General features: G+C 58.7%; 1 protein-coding gene across 2 annotated transcripts; it reads right to left on the bottom strand.

Moving 5' to 3' along the window:
* Positions 1-1,967: 1,967 nt before the first annotated feature.
* On the bottom strand, positions 1,968-13,482 carry LPIN3 (lipin 3). 2 transcript variants are annotated; one of them, XM_065893703.1, is made up of 19 exons: positions 13,297-13,482; positions 12,108-12,203; positions 10,899-11,164; positions 10,610-10,693; positions 9,962-10,082; positions 9,452-9,794; positions 8,455-8,554; positions 8,154-8,314; positions 7,657-7,750; positions 7,516-7,585; positions 5,793-5,892; positions 5,677-5,716; positions 4,804-4,942; positions 3,681-3,829; positions 3,417-3,503; positions 2,827-2,979; positions 2,493-2,607; positions 2,301-2,404; positions 1,968-2,112 (listed from the first exon to the last, which is right to left on the bottom strand). In XM_065893703.1, exons 1-19 carry the CDS (start codon positions 13,480-13,482, stop codon positions 1,968-1,970), a joined length of 2,553 nt encoding a protein of 850 aa, XP_065749775.1. The 2 variants fall into 2 exon arrangements, with proteins under 2 accessions (XP_065749775.1, XP_065749776.1); XM_065893704.1 differs by having other exon boundaries at positions 10,610-10,690.
* Between the last annotated feature and the right edge of the window lie 1,910 nt (positions 13,483-15,392).

Here is a 15,392-nt window from a genome sequence, read left to right as displayed (position 1 = left end):
GTGGGCTGGACAGGCCAACCCCCAGATCCCGCCAACCCTGGGGACCCTCCCCCAGAGCCCAGCCTTGCCTAGCAGTGCCTCCCAGCCTCCCCCGGCCAGCGCGGATGCCATTTCAGAGGGCCTTGAAGGAACAGTGTGGGTCCGGCTCCACCTGACTGCCCAGGCACCAACATCCACGCTTGGTGCTGCACCAGCTGGGCAATTCGGGACTGCGGTCCAGGCCAGTACGTCATGCCTGAAGGCCGGGGTGGCCCCAAGAGACCGCACCATCCACGGTCTGCAAATCGCTCTTCCGCAGACACACCAGTTAGCATCTGCGCAGACCTTCAGGTCCGTTCTCAGACAGCAGTCTCTCCGCATCTCCCTTCGCCCGTGGACAGCAGCTCCAAGCCCTTAGAGGCTTCTCAGCCACCTGGGCTTGGTTTCTTCAGGAAGGTCGTGCCCACTGGCACTGTCCTCCCACCTGGCAGCTTCAAGGATGCTGTTCCTGAACCAAGGGCCAGAGGTTTCCACCACCCTACAGGTCCTTCAGGACAGAACGGAAACACAAGGACTCAGTGGAGAGTTCTCTTTATTCCTTTTGATTCTCTCCCAAGGCGAGGGCTTAGGCAGCCATGGATTTCCGGAGGAAAGGATGGGGTCCAAGTGATCTGTTTGGAGACGCCTCCCACTGTAATTTATCCTTTTCGTTCCCCTCCCCAAAGATGTTTTTGGGGTACTCTGGTCCCCATCTGAGCCTCTCCTTCCCACTTGGAGGAGGATCTCCCTCCACCCCAGGTTAGGGCCTCTCTCCAAAGGGCGGCCCTCATGTACATCATGGCCTGAATGAGGCCAGACCCTGGGCAGGAGGCCACAGCTGGAGGAAAAGGGCTCCAGGCCTAGTTTCCAACATCCTTGGAAAACCCCAGCCCTGCCCGGATGTTCACAAGGTGGTGAGAAATTCAGGTATGAAAATATGAGGACACAAGCGTTCGTCTGGCCTGCGTACGCCCCAGAGGCCCATCCCTGCTGAGGTTCCCAGCCTCAGTTTCCCCACAGCAGCTCGGGCCCTTCCATGGTGTTTTGCAGGTCCCTGCAGCCCCACCTTCTGGGTTCCTGACATTTGGTGTTCTGCCCCCCACTTTGGTGCCGTTGGGGGAGGGCAGGCCTGGATTAAAGCTTTTAGCCTGTCTAAAGGAAATTTGTTCCCCAAAGGCAGTAGGCGGGAAGGCTGCAGTGGGGTGTCAGCCCTGCTCCTTGGGCAGAAGCTCACTCAGCAGCTGTGCGGGCAGTGAAATGACTGGCAAAGGCTGGGGGAGGCCAGGCACCTGCCCTGGCAGGGTTTGGGGCTGTGTCCTCAGCAGAGGTGTGGGGAGGGGCAGGGATGGCAGCTGGGTATGTACTAAGCCAAGTGGGAGCCACACCCCCTCAGCCCTGGCACTGCCCTGGGATCCCCCCTTCCCAGATGTTGGAGGGGCCCTAGAGTATCTGGGGTGGGGATGTGCTGAGATAATCAGGGCACCAGCGTGGGAGAGCAGTGATGTCTGGCTCCAGAGCTATGGGAAGGGGCCAGGGCTATGTAGGGTCTAGCGTCAGAGGGTATGGTCCAGACTCCCCAAAGTGAGTCGGGGGAAAATTTCTTCCCTGATTGTTGGCTGCCACCAACCCTTTCCTGGGCTTACAGGTCTCAAACCTCATAGGGGCTTCCTTCTTGTCTCTGTCCTATCAGGAGTTGAGGCAGGGTCCCAGGGTGACAGGGACAGATATCAAGGGTATGGAGAACGCTGCAAGGACCCAGTCACTTAATGGCTACAGGGCAGGGCCATGCTGAGGCCTGTAGCATGGCTCAGCTGGCAAAGGCAGGGGACAGGAGAGGCCACAACTAGCCCGCAGCCCCCTCCTCCCCTTCAGTGGGTTGGCCCTGCAGCATCCAACTTCCAACCCCCATGCCCTGGGACACACAGTCCTGGGGAGCAGCCAGGGCTCGTTCAGGCCAAGGTGTCGAGGTCCACAGGGGCCAGTGGCTCCCGCCAGTAGCAGAAGTTGCTGTATTCGGGGCTGGCCAAGTCTGTGCTGGGGCCACGGGCCACAGGTGGGAAGAAGAGTTCAGCCACCTCACCGAGCCGTTCGTACCTACGGGCAGGAGGCGCTGGAGTGAGCCTCAGCCACTGCCAGGCTTCAGCCCCATCACAGCAGGTGGAGGGGGTCCTTCCCGGGAGCCCTGGACCGGGGAGGGGGTCCCTGGCGGGGGCGGGGTGGCGTGGCACTGGGTCCCAGGGAGAGGCTGGGCTGTGGAGGCACGTGGCAGGGTTTGGCCTCACGTGGACTTGTGATTCTTCATGAGCTCCTGGCTGAGCTCTCCTCGGGGGTTGACTGTGAAGATGCGGGATGTAGGCAGGCCGACCTGCCGGTAGGCAGTGACATCCTACAGGAGACAAGGAGGGGTCGGTGGGCTGAGAGGTGTGGAGAAAGTGGCTCAGGCCCCCCGCCCCCACCGTGGAGGGGACACTCACATTGGGCCTGTTCCCAAAGGCGGCATAGAAGGGCTGTTTCTGGGGCAGAAAGAGCTGCTGGATGTCACTCAGGCAGGCAATCTTGAACACCTCCGGCTTCTTCTCAATCACCTCCCTGCGGCAGTCGGGGCCATGGGCAGGGAAGGGGTTAGCGACCAGAGGATGGCAGGGTGAGGTGACAGTGCTGGTGACAGGGTCTGACCCAGTGGACACCTGAGCGAGGTCTGATGCTGGCCCGGCCTGGGCTGTGCAGGGCTGGCAGTGGGCCTGTGCAACCCCCTGCTGGGCTGTGGGCTCACGTCCCATGGGGAGGTTACCTGTGCAGGGCGGTTACCTGTGCAGGGCAGAGAAGAGCCTGTTGGGAGACAGCAGGATGGGGCCCTCAGGGAGGCCACAGCCCCGCTCGCTCACCCACTGCAGGTACCCCTTGGTGAGGTCAGCCATGCCGATGGCCCGTGCCGAGCAGTACAGGAACTTGTACCCATTTCTGGGGGCGGGACAAAGGGGTAGCACAGAGCCGTCAAGAGACCAGCCATCCCCATCTCGCCTTCTGGGCTTCGGCCAGCTCAGCCCAACCCTGGAGCCTCTGCAAGGAGGGGACTTAAGAGAAGAGCTGAGCCAGGGCTGAGAGGTAGAAGAAGCGTGCACAGAGTCCTGAGGCCCAGGTGGACCAGGATAGGTGAGGACTTGGGCAAGTCTGTAGGCTTTGCTTACGGCAGGAAGGCCAGCAGCTAGACTCAGAGCCCGACCGCAGCCCCAAGAGACAAGTCTTTCACAGGAGAACTGAGGACCAGTAGGTCTCAGCACTCCAGGGACCTGCCCTGGCCTCCTTCCCTGTGGGTCCCCAAGCCTGGCTTCCCGGGGCTGAGGCCAGGCCATTCCTCCCTCCCTGGGGTCCCACCCCAGCCCAGTCCAGGCACTCACAGGTGGATTTTGTGGTAGAGACTAGTGATGCCCTGATGTGTCCAGTCTTTCCCCAGCTGGGGCAGAATGTGGCCCAGGACATCCGACCTAGGCCCAGAGTGATGGTCAGGCCAAGGCAGCCCCACATGGCCCTCCTGCTCTGTGGGTGTGGCCCCGCCCCCATCCCAGGATGGCCCATCGGGAGGGGAGGGCCTCTCTCCCTGTCCCCCCTCCCCCAGCACAGAGGGAGGCGAGTCTCCCCCTCTACAGCCGACCGGGTCTCACTTGGTGATGGTGCCATCAATGTCTGAGATGATCACCCTGTCGTCCCATTTCCACAGGTAGATGGTGGCCCTACAGCGGCAGGTGCCCTGGTACTGGGTGGTCACGCTGAAGACCACCTTGTTGGCACCTTCTTGCAGGTTCAGGCGCCGCTGAGGCCAGGCAAGGGGGGGAACTGTGGCTGCCGCAGCTGGACGCTGTCCGCCCACCGCCAACCCCCCCAGAACTGTGGCCTTCCATCTCCATGGGCCTCTCTTCCTCCTGTTCCTCCCAACTCAAGAACCTTGCTGAGATCATCAGAGACAGCCATGTAGACAGAAGGTGGCTCAAGGAGGAAGTGAGGGGTGCTGGGGGGCCTGCAAAGCTCCAGGTACAGGAGCTTTGAGATGAGGCTCACGGGCCAAGCCTGGCCCATGACCCCGTCCAGGTTTCTCAGGTCAGCCTTGGGGCCAGCACTGCTCTGGGCAGAGGGACACCCCACTCCACAGAGGGGCCCCTGTGGGGATCTTCACAGGCAGCCTCCTGCCTGGGGCTAGGGTACCTGGGACATCCCCGCCAAAGAGAGACCTAGCCCTGTCCTTGGTCCAAAGATAAGGATCAGGGCAGCTCTTAGCCACAGCCTGTGACCTGGCTGACCCCGAGTTGGGTGTGAGCCCCAGGGAACCACACAGGGCAGCCACTCTGTACCAGGTGCACCAGACTCTCCTGGGCACCTCTCTGACCACAGAGTTCCACTCAGGAAGAAGACATGACAGGAGCCACAGTTACTCCGAGGTGTGAGTTGGGGGCCTAGGGTTGCCAGGATCTGAGAGGCTGTCATGGGCCGTTTGGTTCCTGTAGCTCCCAAAGGCAGGCCCAGAGCCAGCCAACCCACCGCAGGTAGGTATTTTAAGATGACATAAGAGGGGACTTTTCTAGCGAGAACATCCAACAGAGAATGGGCTGGCACGTGAAGAAGCGGCACAGAAAGCTGTCCCTGGATGATGCAAGCAGAGGCCGGCAGGCGGCTGCCACAGGGATGGATTCTGGGCTTTGCGGAACACCAGCCGTTCCTCAGCTGGGCCCTGAGGGCCTCGGGGAACACTGTCATCTCAGGCCCGCCACTCCCACACCTGCACACACTTACAATCTGATTGGAGGAGAGGCGGAGGGACTTCTTGTAGGTAGGAGTGTGGGCTGGAGGCGAGAGGGGCGGGGAGGGGGCCTCCAGAAGGATGGGGCTGTCGGGGGCATCGTCCTCACTGCTCGGGGCTTCGGTCTTCTCCCTGCGGGCCGCCCGGTGCTTGAGCCACTTCCCCCAGCCAAGGCCTTCACTCCTGTAGATGCCCACCCCTCACCCAGGCCGCAAGGAGCCTGCCGCTGGTCTCTGCCCCTCTAAGGACCCCTCCCTTTAGGTGCCACCCGTTTTGGGGGTGGCAGCAGACATCAGGATACAGGCCAGTAGTCTACACCCAGAACGGTGACTGCAGAGCTGGAGCAGAGACCCGGGGCGCCCAGGCCCCAGGCCGCTCTCCATAGCTAGGATGCTGGTACCTGCTCTGGGGATGTGCACCAGAAAAATCTAGAATTGCATCGTGGCCAATCCCACCTGCTGTGGGAGGCAGTCAGCCCGTCCTTGATCACCTCCCACCCAGCCTTGGACATTCTGGGTCACTTCAGACATGAAAAAAAGAAGCAAGGTCAGCTGGGGCCAGCTGGCCCCTGGTGGAGAGAGGAAGCCCTTCTCCGCCTTCGTATGGTAGCCCTTTGTCTGGGCCGGGAGTCTGGGTACCCATTCCAGCCCTGCCGCTTCCCGGCTGCGAGAACTTTGGTGTATCTAGGCTTTCCCATCTGTGACACGGGGACATGTCCCAGGAGAAAGAAGAGGTGTAGAAGTGATTGCAGAGTGACAAAGACATGCCACGGCAGGGGAGGGGTTCTGGCTCCACTGCCGCTCCCACAGTGATCTTTCCCAGGCTGAGCTCCAGCTGCAGAGCCCCAGGCAGGAGATCCAGCTCACCCCAGCTGCTGCTGCCGCGCTGTGGTTTTCTCCCTCCGGGCTCTGCACTGTGGGGAGAATATCCATCTAGTGAACCCCGCCTCATGCCTGTGCCGGCCCCGCCTTGTGGACATGACCACCCACCTCCTTGGCCGGAAGGTCCCTGCATCGCCAGGAAAACCACCACCGCCCTCCCTTCCGGGGCATCTTTTCCTTCTTCAGCTTGTCCACGGTGCTCTGCGGGCAGATGAAGGCCATGGCATCTTTTCCTGTACCACAAAAACCCACCTTACGTTGCCCTTGGGGCCCCCATGGGCCCAGAGTCTGGGGCTGACCCTACAGCAAGGTGCTACCAACATCTGGAGGCTAAAGAAGCATACTCACCCCCATCTTGGGATTCTGAGCACTGGTTCAAGGAGATAAGCATGGGAGAACAAGGGCCACTTCTGCCCGCCTCCACTCCACCCCAGCCCTGACCCCCCCGCCCCCAGCTCTAGCCCAGCCTTGGCCTGGCCTCCAGACCTTGTGGCTCAGTCTCCCTATTCCAGTAGCTAAAGGCAGCGCTTTGGGAGATTCTCAAGATCTGGGTCTCCCTGCATGATGCCACCAACTGGTGGCAGGGACAGTCTCTAGTCAGTACCACCCTCAACCTCCAAGACCAACATGGGCAATTCCTAAGGTCAGTGATCTATCCCGTGAACAGCCTCCCTCTCTGCTTGTTACCGTCATTGTCTGGTGGGGACAACATGACCCTGCGAAAAATTCTGATTAGATTTGTGCTAGATAAATCCAGGGAGGGCCCAGGCCCACCTAGGAGACATATCAGCTTCCTGCAAACACAGAATGGAGAACCCAAGTCGAGGAAAACAGCCAGGGTGTCCACTGGGGCTGGGAAGAGGCTGGGAGAGTTTTCCCCTAGGTGGTGGGTCTCTCTGGGTAAGGTGAGGAAAGCCAAGCATGGGGGGACCCTCTCTCTTCCCACAAGCTCTGGGTCCTTGCTCAAACCCAGAACCAGCCAGAGGATAGAGCTGAGCTTCACCAAAGGGAGGCACCAGCTGTCAACATCAGGTGAGTGAGGTTCTTTGGGCAAGCCAAGCCAGTAATGCTGGGCCAGACCAGGGTGGGGCACTGGATGGCTCCCAGAGGGGCAGAAGGGGCAGGTGCAGGCCAGCCCTGCACAGGATAGAGGTTCTGGGAGGGACTGTAGAGGCTGGTCCTTCCCACCTCTGAGCAACTGCACATGCTGTTCCCCACCCCTTGCCTACTCATCCTTCAGACCTCTACCCGGTGGGCACTTGCCCAGCAAACGCCCTGTTGGAGGCTCTCAAAGCACCCCAGACCTCTCCTTCCCAGTACTCACAGTTGAATTTTATATTCATTTGGCTGAGTCTTTGATTAACTGTCTTCCTATGAGGGCATGACTGTCCCCAGCCTGGGCCCGGCACACAGTAGGTACTCAACAACTGTGTGCTGATAAAGCAAGCCCCTGCAGCCCAGCCTGGAGAGGGTCTCAGAGGAAAGTGAGGGGTAGGACCTCCATCTCCCGAGACTGTCTCGCAGATCCCGAAACCTCCCGTTGAAGGCATGTCCCTGTCGCCTCTGGTTTGTCCTGAATTCCTTTGAAGTCAAGCCTAAATCCAATCCAAATGGATTCAGCCATGCCAGGAAACCAGGGCAGCGGGGGGTTCTTCGTCCACACAGCCTGGGGCAAGGCTTCAGAGGACCTGTGTCTCTTCTCTCAGAGTGGGTCCTGCAGCCCCAGGCCCATCTCTGCCCACCCTCCACTTCCTTGCCAAGGGCCCCCGACCCCAAGCCTATGGCCACGTCCCCCAGGAGGCCCAGGGATGCTATAACCATTACCTTGGGCAAGTTTTTCTGGAAAGCTTGCAGGGAGAGGATCATAGAGGCAGCTACAGCCCAGTTATAATGCCTGGGGAGACAGATAGGGTGTTAGGACCGTGGAGGGCGGGGCGATCCAGCGGCCCATTCCCGGATACCCACTTCTCGTTGATCTTCACCACCAGGTTCGGGTCGTCCAGGAGGCCGGGGTTTTGGGCGAGGTCCTGGTAGGAGACGATGTGCTGGTTGAACTTCTCTAGGCACAGAGGCAGAGAGCGAGGGGTGAGGCCAGCACATCCCACGTGACCCGTCGCCCCCGCCCCTCCTGGCTGCCCCACCTCTGCTGCTCTGGCCTCCTGCAACTTGGGTCTTCGACCTAGCAGGGCTCCTTGCTACCTGGGATTTTGGCACCTGATGGTCCCGCCCCAGGCACTTGCCATCCTGGATTCACAGGATAAGTCACAGCCTAGCATGACTTAGCATTTGCTTCACGGGGTCTTGGAGATGCCCAGCGCTTGCTGGCCGAGGGTGGGCTCCACAAACCCCAGAGTCATGCACACCTCTGCTACCCCCCCACCCCGGGGTCTTCCCTCTCTTCTCCCGACCCCTGGGCTCAGTGACAGTCCTTGGAGGGGTGGGGGGGCCACAGTTGAGCATACCCACAGAGATGTCTCCGCTGTCAGCCAGCCCCCCCGAGAGGGACAGCACTACTGTGTCCGCTGTGTCCCGAGCGGGCTCTGGCTCCCGCTCAGGGTTGCAGTCCCCCAGAGACTTTTGGCTTCCGGCTTCACTCCACTTCCTGGCCCCCAGCCCACAGTCGCTGGGGACAAAGGGGCCAATGGTGACATGAATACAAGGAGGCTGGGAGGAGGGGCTGGAGCCCTCCCAGGCCCCTGATAGCCGACTCCTAGCCCCACAGGCCCCAATCCCAGGACACCCTGGCGTCCAGAACCCAGGCACCTCTGGGGGAAGTAAAGGGCTGCGTTCTCAGAATCCAGGGAGGGCAAGTCATCCAGGTAGATTTCACTGGGGCCCAGGTGCTGGCTTCTCTTCAGGGAGCCTGAGAGCAGAGGAGGGGACATCTGTAGACCTAACCCGTGAGGACTACTACTGTGATCAGTGTGCGTCCCCCTACCTTTGAACGCCTTAAGGTGGCACTGTCCAGTAGAACTTTCTGCAATGCTAGAAAAGTCCTATGTCTGCACTGTCCAGTAGGGTAGCTGCTGGCCACAGAAGGCTACTGGGCATACTTAAAATATGGTGTGATGGAAAAATAGAATTTTAAGTGTTATTTAATTCTTTTTTTTCTTTTCGCCATGCCGTGTGGCACATGGGATCTTCGTTCCCCAGCAAGGGATCGCACGGCACCCCTTGCGGTGGAGGTACGGAGTCTTAACCAGTGGACCGCCAGGGAAGTCCTGCAAGTGTTATTTAATTTTAATTAATTTAAATTTAATTTTAAATAGCCACATATAGCCAGTAACTACCCATCTGGATAGCACAGGTGCCAGCTTCCCCTCCCAACCCTCTCCCTGGCCTCGCTCAGGACACACCAGCTGCCTCAGTTCCTAGACATGAAACCTCTCTCCCTCCTCATGGCCTTGATGTTCTCCCTGCCTAGAATTCTCTTCCCCTGGTCCTCACTCGGCTGGATCTTTACGGCCCACGTCTCAGCCCAGGCATCACCCGCGCAGAGAGGCCATCCCTGGCCACGTGATTTAAATAGCCCCCGTCCCAACCAATGATTCTGTCCTGCGTCCCGCCCCCCCCACATCATGCTCCTCCTGTTATGCGTCTGTCATCTGTCTGCCCCTCTGGACTGTGAGTCCCATGAGGGCCGGGGCCAGAAACAGTGCTCGGAACACAGTAGGTGCTCAAACATGCTTGAAATTCCAGAGTCCACCCAGGGATAACGTGAGGCCAGGGAAGCAGTAGGAGGGGTCCAGCTATCACTCACCTTTCCTCCTGGAGATCCCCTCCGGCTGCCCTGTGCAAGCGGGGGCCTCCAAAGCAGGCCAGCTCCATGACTTAGAGGGAGGAGGGAGGCCCACATCCCCGGAACTCTGAGTCTTGGTTTCCTCTCTCTCAGGGGGCTGGAGAGGGGGACCCACCAGAGCAGGCACCTCCGTGTCAGGGTGAAGAAGGTGGGTGCCAGGCCCTGTTTGCAGGATTGGAATTCCCGAAGGGTCCACGCCAACCACAGAGGCAGAAGGGGTGCTGGGCGCCCCCTGAGGTGGAGAGGCTGTCTTGGAGCTGCCATCAGGGACCACTGAGGACGCGGGCCACTCAGCTTTGCCCACCTTCGATCAAACAAATGGGGGAAGACAGAGGCGGTGCAGGGCCTGCCCCCCACACCCCAAAAGGCCTCAGGGAGGTGGCCCAAGTCTCAAGTCACTCCAGTCCTGACCCGTAGGGGCCACGGAGCCGCTGAAAGGTAAGGATGGAGGGTTGACACAGGGGAACTTACCTTAGGCAGCCTCCCCCAGGCCCACTGCATGTGGGACTCAGCTCTCAGGGGAATGGGTTCGGGGGTCCGCAGCTCCAGCTCCGAGTCACTCTTGGGGGATGTTAGCCCACCCGTTGAGAGGCTGCAGGAAGCAAGAACTCAGAGGCCCCCAAGCCAGCCTGCCACCCCCTGCCGCCCTCCTTGGCCTGGGAAGATTTTTTCTGCAACACGTATTTATGCCTGTGTTGGATCCAGAATGTATAAGGAACTCCTATAAATCAACAATAAGAAGGCAATCCAGTAGAAAAACCAAAACAAAACGAAACAATGGGCAAGGCTGTGACTTCTCAACGGGTGTAGGGTGTCCACTAAGGGTGATGAAGAAGTTGTGGAATTGGATAAGGGGTGATGGTTGTACAACATTGTGAATATACTAAATGCCACTGAATTATGCCCTTTCAAATGGTAAACTTTATGTTGTGTGTGTTCTACCACAACAAAAAAAATGGGCAAAAGACTTGAATGTCAACACTTTACTGAAAAGACACACAAATGGCTGGTAAACACAATAAATATGTTCTATGTCATTATTCATCAGAAAAATGTAAATGGAGAGCCCTCTGAGACCTTGGCTTTGAGTCTCTGCCTGTAGCCCACCTGGACTCTCACCTGGCCTGGGAGGGCTGCTCCCCATCGGAGTAGGGGTAGATGTCTTTCGCCTGTGGTGAGGCCTCTCCTTCTGGCTGGACACTGCTGCGGGACCACAGGGAAATAAATGGTCAGTGATAGGACAGGCAACCTGGGCAGGGCATGGAAGCCTGGATATCAGGGGCTTGATGAAGCAAAGCAACTAAAGGCCAGAGAGGTCAAGGACCTAGCCCAGGGTCACACAGCATCAGCAGAGGACACTGTGCTTGAACCCCAAGTGGCATTCCTACACCCTCAACCCCCTACATACCCCGGGGGCTCCGGCCTCGGCTTTTCCAGCAGGGATAGCTCACTCCCAGTGCCTGCCTCCAGCTCCTCCGAACTAGAATCGGCTGCCACCGTGTCCTCCTTCCGCCTGGGTTTCCTCCTGCGACGCTTCTTCTTCCACCCCGTGGAGGCTGTGCCCGCGATGCTGGCCTCAGGCTCTCTGGCTGTGCCCAGGTGGGAGTCCGAAGGTAACCCAGACAGGCCCCCCCAAGGGATGGGTGATGTGCACAGGTGGGGAGGCATGTCTTCCTGTGGAGCAGATCGGGGGCAGGGCTGAGGGGTCTGCAGCTTGGGGGCAGGGGGCAGGAAAACAGGCCTGGACGCTGGACAGAGCCAGTGGTAGCATGGCCTTGTAACTGTTGCTGGCCTCAACGTTCCCTAACAGAGATAAAGCGGCCCCAATCCCAGGGGTGCCTACACCTCTGGCAGCCCACGGCAACCACACAGTCCAGACAGAAACCTGGGCATCAGCCTCTCATCTCCCCTGCCCACATCTACCACAGCAGACACCTACTTCCCCTTTTAAGACTCAGCCAGGTGTCACCTCCTCCAGGAAGCTTGCCCTGACTTCCTTCAGCCTCAGTTCCAACCCCCTTCGCTGCAATAACCAAATAGTTCTTTCATCTGTTGTTTACAGGTCTGTCTCCCAGGTTAGTCTGGGAACCTTCTTTTTTGGCAGGGGTCACCCCTCATCCAGGTCTACTGCTGTTTCTGGCCTACAGTAGAGTAGGGGCTCAATTATTAAGTTTGTCAAAACTTTAAACACCTCTAATGGCTTCTGCTGGGCCCTGCCTCCCTTCTGCAAACACCCCTCTGGTCCTCCCCCGCTCCCACACTTCCATGTTCCAGCTGCCCCGAGCCGGCACCAGATCTACAACAAGCCATCTTATGCTTTCCAGTCCCGGCCATTGCTCGGCACCCGTCTCCTCTCCAAGCTGCCCAGGGAGGGCCTCCTTTTCCCCTTTCAGGGGCCCAGCTCAAGTGTCCTCTTCTGAGAAAACTTCCCCCAAAGAAGCGCCAGCCCTTCCTGCCCCCATCCCTCCCCAGGGTCCACCAGCACATCCTGATGCCCCTGCCTCAGACCCTCGCCGATGGGGTCCTCCCCACGGTGGGGACGGTGACAAATCCCCAGGCCCCGCCTGGAGGGAACACTAGTGAAGAGACAGGGCCAGGCAGGCCCAGAGGCACTTACCACATCGCTCTCCAGCTCCTGGATGAAGAAGGCCTCCCCACTGTCCCCCAGCTTCATGTGCAAGTCTACTGGCTCCCCATTGATCTCGATGTCTACCTGTAATGGGGCGTGGTGGGATGGGGCTCCCCACCGTCGGATCTTACTCCCATGCTTCAGTCCTCTGGACTCCCAGCGGGTCCCGGAGACACAGGCTCCCTGCTGCCCCAGAGCACTGCACTTTCTGGAACTCGGGGAGCCCCCTGCTCCCCACTCTGAGGGTCTCTGCTCACCATCTCAGTATTCTTGTTTATGCCTTGGTTTCTGTGTTCCTCTCTCTCCCACAGCCCATAAGAACAAGAACACGATCCAATCTTGTCACTGTGTGTCCCCAACCCGCAGAAGAGTGTCCGAACATTTGTGGGTAACATGAACAACAGTAAGTATGACCCTTTCCTGGGCACTTCGTCCAGTGTGTTACACAGACCATCTTATTTAATCTTCACAGCAACCCCTGGCAGTACCTCCCATCATTATCCCCACTCTATAGATGAGGAAACTGAGGCTCAGAGGGGTTAAGTAATTCTCTGGGAATTACTATGAACCCAGAAGGTCTGAATCCACAACGCAAGCTCTTAACCACTTAGCTATACTGTCTCCCGCAAGGTTACACTCTCCCATTAGGATTCTGGAAGATTCACAGTCGCCCCAGTGTGAAGGGGGTTTGGGCCCACCAAACCAGAACCAGAACTCAGTGCTAACAAAAATCTGTCACGTTCACCTGAGCCCCATGAAGACGGTGCCGGTTTCCGAAGAGTGAGGAGGTAATTTTTGAGTATCAGCCCCATGCCTCGCCCTGGGACAGCGTGATCACCTCTTATTTAATCACCAGGTAATGAGAGTGTATCAATTTGTTCAGGTGAGGTGACTTACCAGGAATACACAGGTAAGGTCTCGGGAAGCTGGAGCCAGGTCTGATGGCCCCAGTACAGAAGGCTGCCCCGCTGTGCTGCTTCCAGGGGAAAATAAGGGCCCTCCTGGACCCAAACCCCCAAACCAACCCAAAACCTTCCAAGAAAATACAAAAGAAGGGAAGCCTGTCCAGAGGACACATCCCTGCCCCAGGGAGGTTTGGTTCGTGTCCTTGGACTGTAGTGACTACCCCGGCTTCCTGAGTGTGCCCTGCAGAGGTCCCTCTACCGCCATCACTCACCACCTTCTCCCGCGAGCACAGGACGCCCAGCTTGCCGAAGCGCACGTGGAAGGGCGAGCACCGGAAGGAGCCGTCCGCCTGTCTCACCACCAGCACATCGATGCCCCCGCTCAGCGTGGCCGGGTTCAGGCCCCGGTACAGCCCCTTCCCAAACACAGTCTCTGCCAGCTGCCCCACGTAGTTCATGGCTGTGCTGGTAAAGGGAGGTGGTGCTGGGACCAAGGCCTGGCCCACCGGCCTCCGTACGGGGCTCCGCAGCCTGACCCCTGGGACCCCAGGCTTACAGCGTGTGGCCCTCGGGGCACCTCTGCAGGTGGGCAGCAGTGATGGGGTGGGAGGTGCGCCTGAAGACGTGGGCTCTAATCCCCACCGGCCGTGGGGCTCTTGGACGGCCATCTCCCTTCTCCAAGGGCTGCTGCCCACATCTGTCAAATCAGGGCACCGGGTAAGGCCATCCGGGGCACTGTGAGCCTCTAAATGCCACGAGTAATGAAAATGACCGCAGCTCCTTTCATCTTTACAACAACCTGCCAGGCTGGCCGAGCAGGTTTCATTATGCCTGTTTACAGACAAGCCAGCCCAGGCTCAGAGAGGTGGAGTGACTTGCCCACGGCCACTAGTCAGGAGCCAGGGTTCACATACAGGCCTGTGTGATTGCAGAGCCCTTGGTGTGAACCACTGGGATGGCCCAACTGTGGGGACAGGCACCCCTCCCTGAGGTGCAGTAAGGGGCAGCCTCATGATAGATCAGGACCAGGGCCCTGCTGGGTAACAGGTGACAGTCCTGAAGGCTGATCTCTTTCCAGGAAGTGGGGAGGAGGGAGCCTCAGTTTTTCCATCTGAGAAATGGGTTCAGCTGTCTTGCTGCCTCCTGGTCCTAGAAGTTGGAAGGGACCTTGCTGGGCTATTGTGGCTAATTTGTGGGGGGCCAGGGGTGGGGGTACCTCAGGTACCTAAGGTTCTGCCCAGTTCTCAGATGCTTGCAGTAGGGCACCCCCTATAGCTGGGCCCAAACTACAGAATTTAAGGCTCAAACTCCAAAATTCTTCTTAGTCTCCCTGGGATATGTGGGAAGCCCGTCCATGGCCACAACCTGACCCCAGTGTCTCTAGGACATAGTTCTCAGCCCCCGACCCCTACTCCTCAGACCCACATTCAGGCCTTGGGCTGGCTCCTGGCCCACCAAAGCTGTTCCTTCTTCCCCCAGCCAGACCGGTCCCTCCAGCTCTCCCACAACAGGTAGAGCTGGGTGAGCCAGAGGCAGGAGCTTTAGCAGCCGCGGAGAAGAGCCAGGGACATAATGAGAGCCACCTCTACCCTGGCATGGTGCCCGCCCTGCCAGCTTCAGCTCGTCGCCCCTTCCCTGCTGGCCTCGCCAGTGGCCTAGGCCCTTCTGGCTGCCAGGACCCCAAACCATCCCAGCTCCACAGGGCACTTCCCTCTGACCTTGCATCAGAACCCCTGGAGCTCCGCCTGCCATGCAAGATCACCCTTCAAAAAAGTCAAGTGGGGGCTCCCCTGGTGGCGCAGTGGTTGAGAGTCCGCCTGCCCATGCAGGGGACACGGGTTCATGCCCCGGTCCGGGAAGATCCCACATGCCGCAGAGCGGCTGGGCCCCGTGAGCCATGGCCGCTGAGCCTGCGCGTCCGAAAGTCAAGTGACTTGTCCAAACCTTATGAAGCTAATAGGCCATAGATGGAGGGAGGGAGTGATGACTCATATCCTGGTTTCCTGATTCCATACCATGGTTCCTTCCCCTCCATGGTCCCCAAACCACACCACCATTGTCTGCAGAGAGGGCTGCCCAGCCCCCAGCCCACTTCTGCACAGCTCTGTAATGCCTCGCCACTCAAAATGTGGTCCAGGGCCCAGCATCACCTGGGAGCTGGTTAGAAACGGAGAGCTTCACAAACATAAGGTCCTGTGAGATTTGCTAAAGTGAAAATTTGGGATAAAAAATGAAACTCTTTGGACCCCGAAAACGTCACTCAAATTGAATACATCTTTTATCTGCAAGGCACCTGCTATGTGATAGGTGAAAACTCCCACTTTGGTTTCTCTGTCCCTAACACCAAAGTCTGAATATGGGTCTGGGG

The sequence above is a fragment of the Phocoena phocoena genome, chromosome 15 (assembly GCF_963924675.1).
Source record: "Phocoena phocoena chromosome 15, mPhoPho1.1, whole genome shotgun sequence".
NCBI classification, from domain to species: Eukaryota; Metazoa; Chordata; class Mammalia; order Artiodactyla; family Phocoenidae; genus Phocoena; species Phocoena phocoena.
This window is presented reverse-complemented; position numbering and strand designations above follow the sequence as displayed.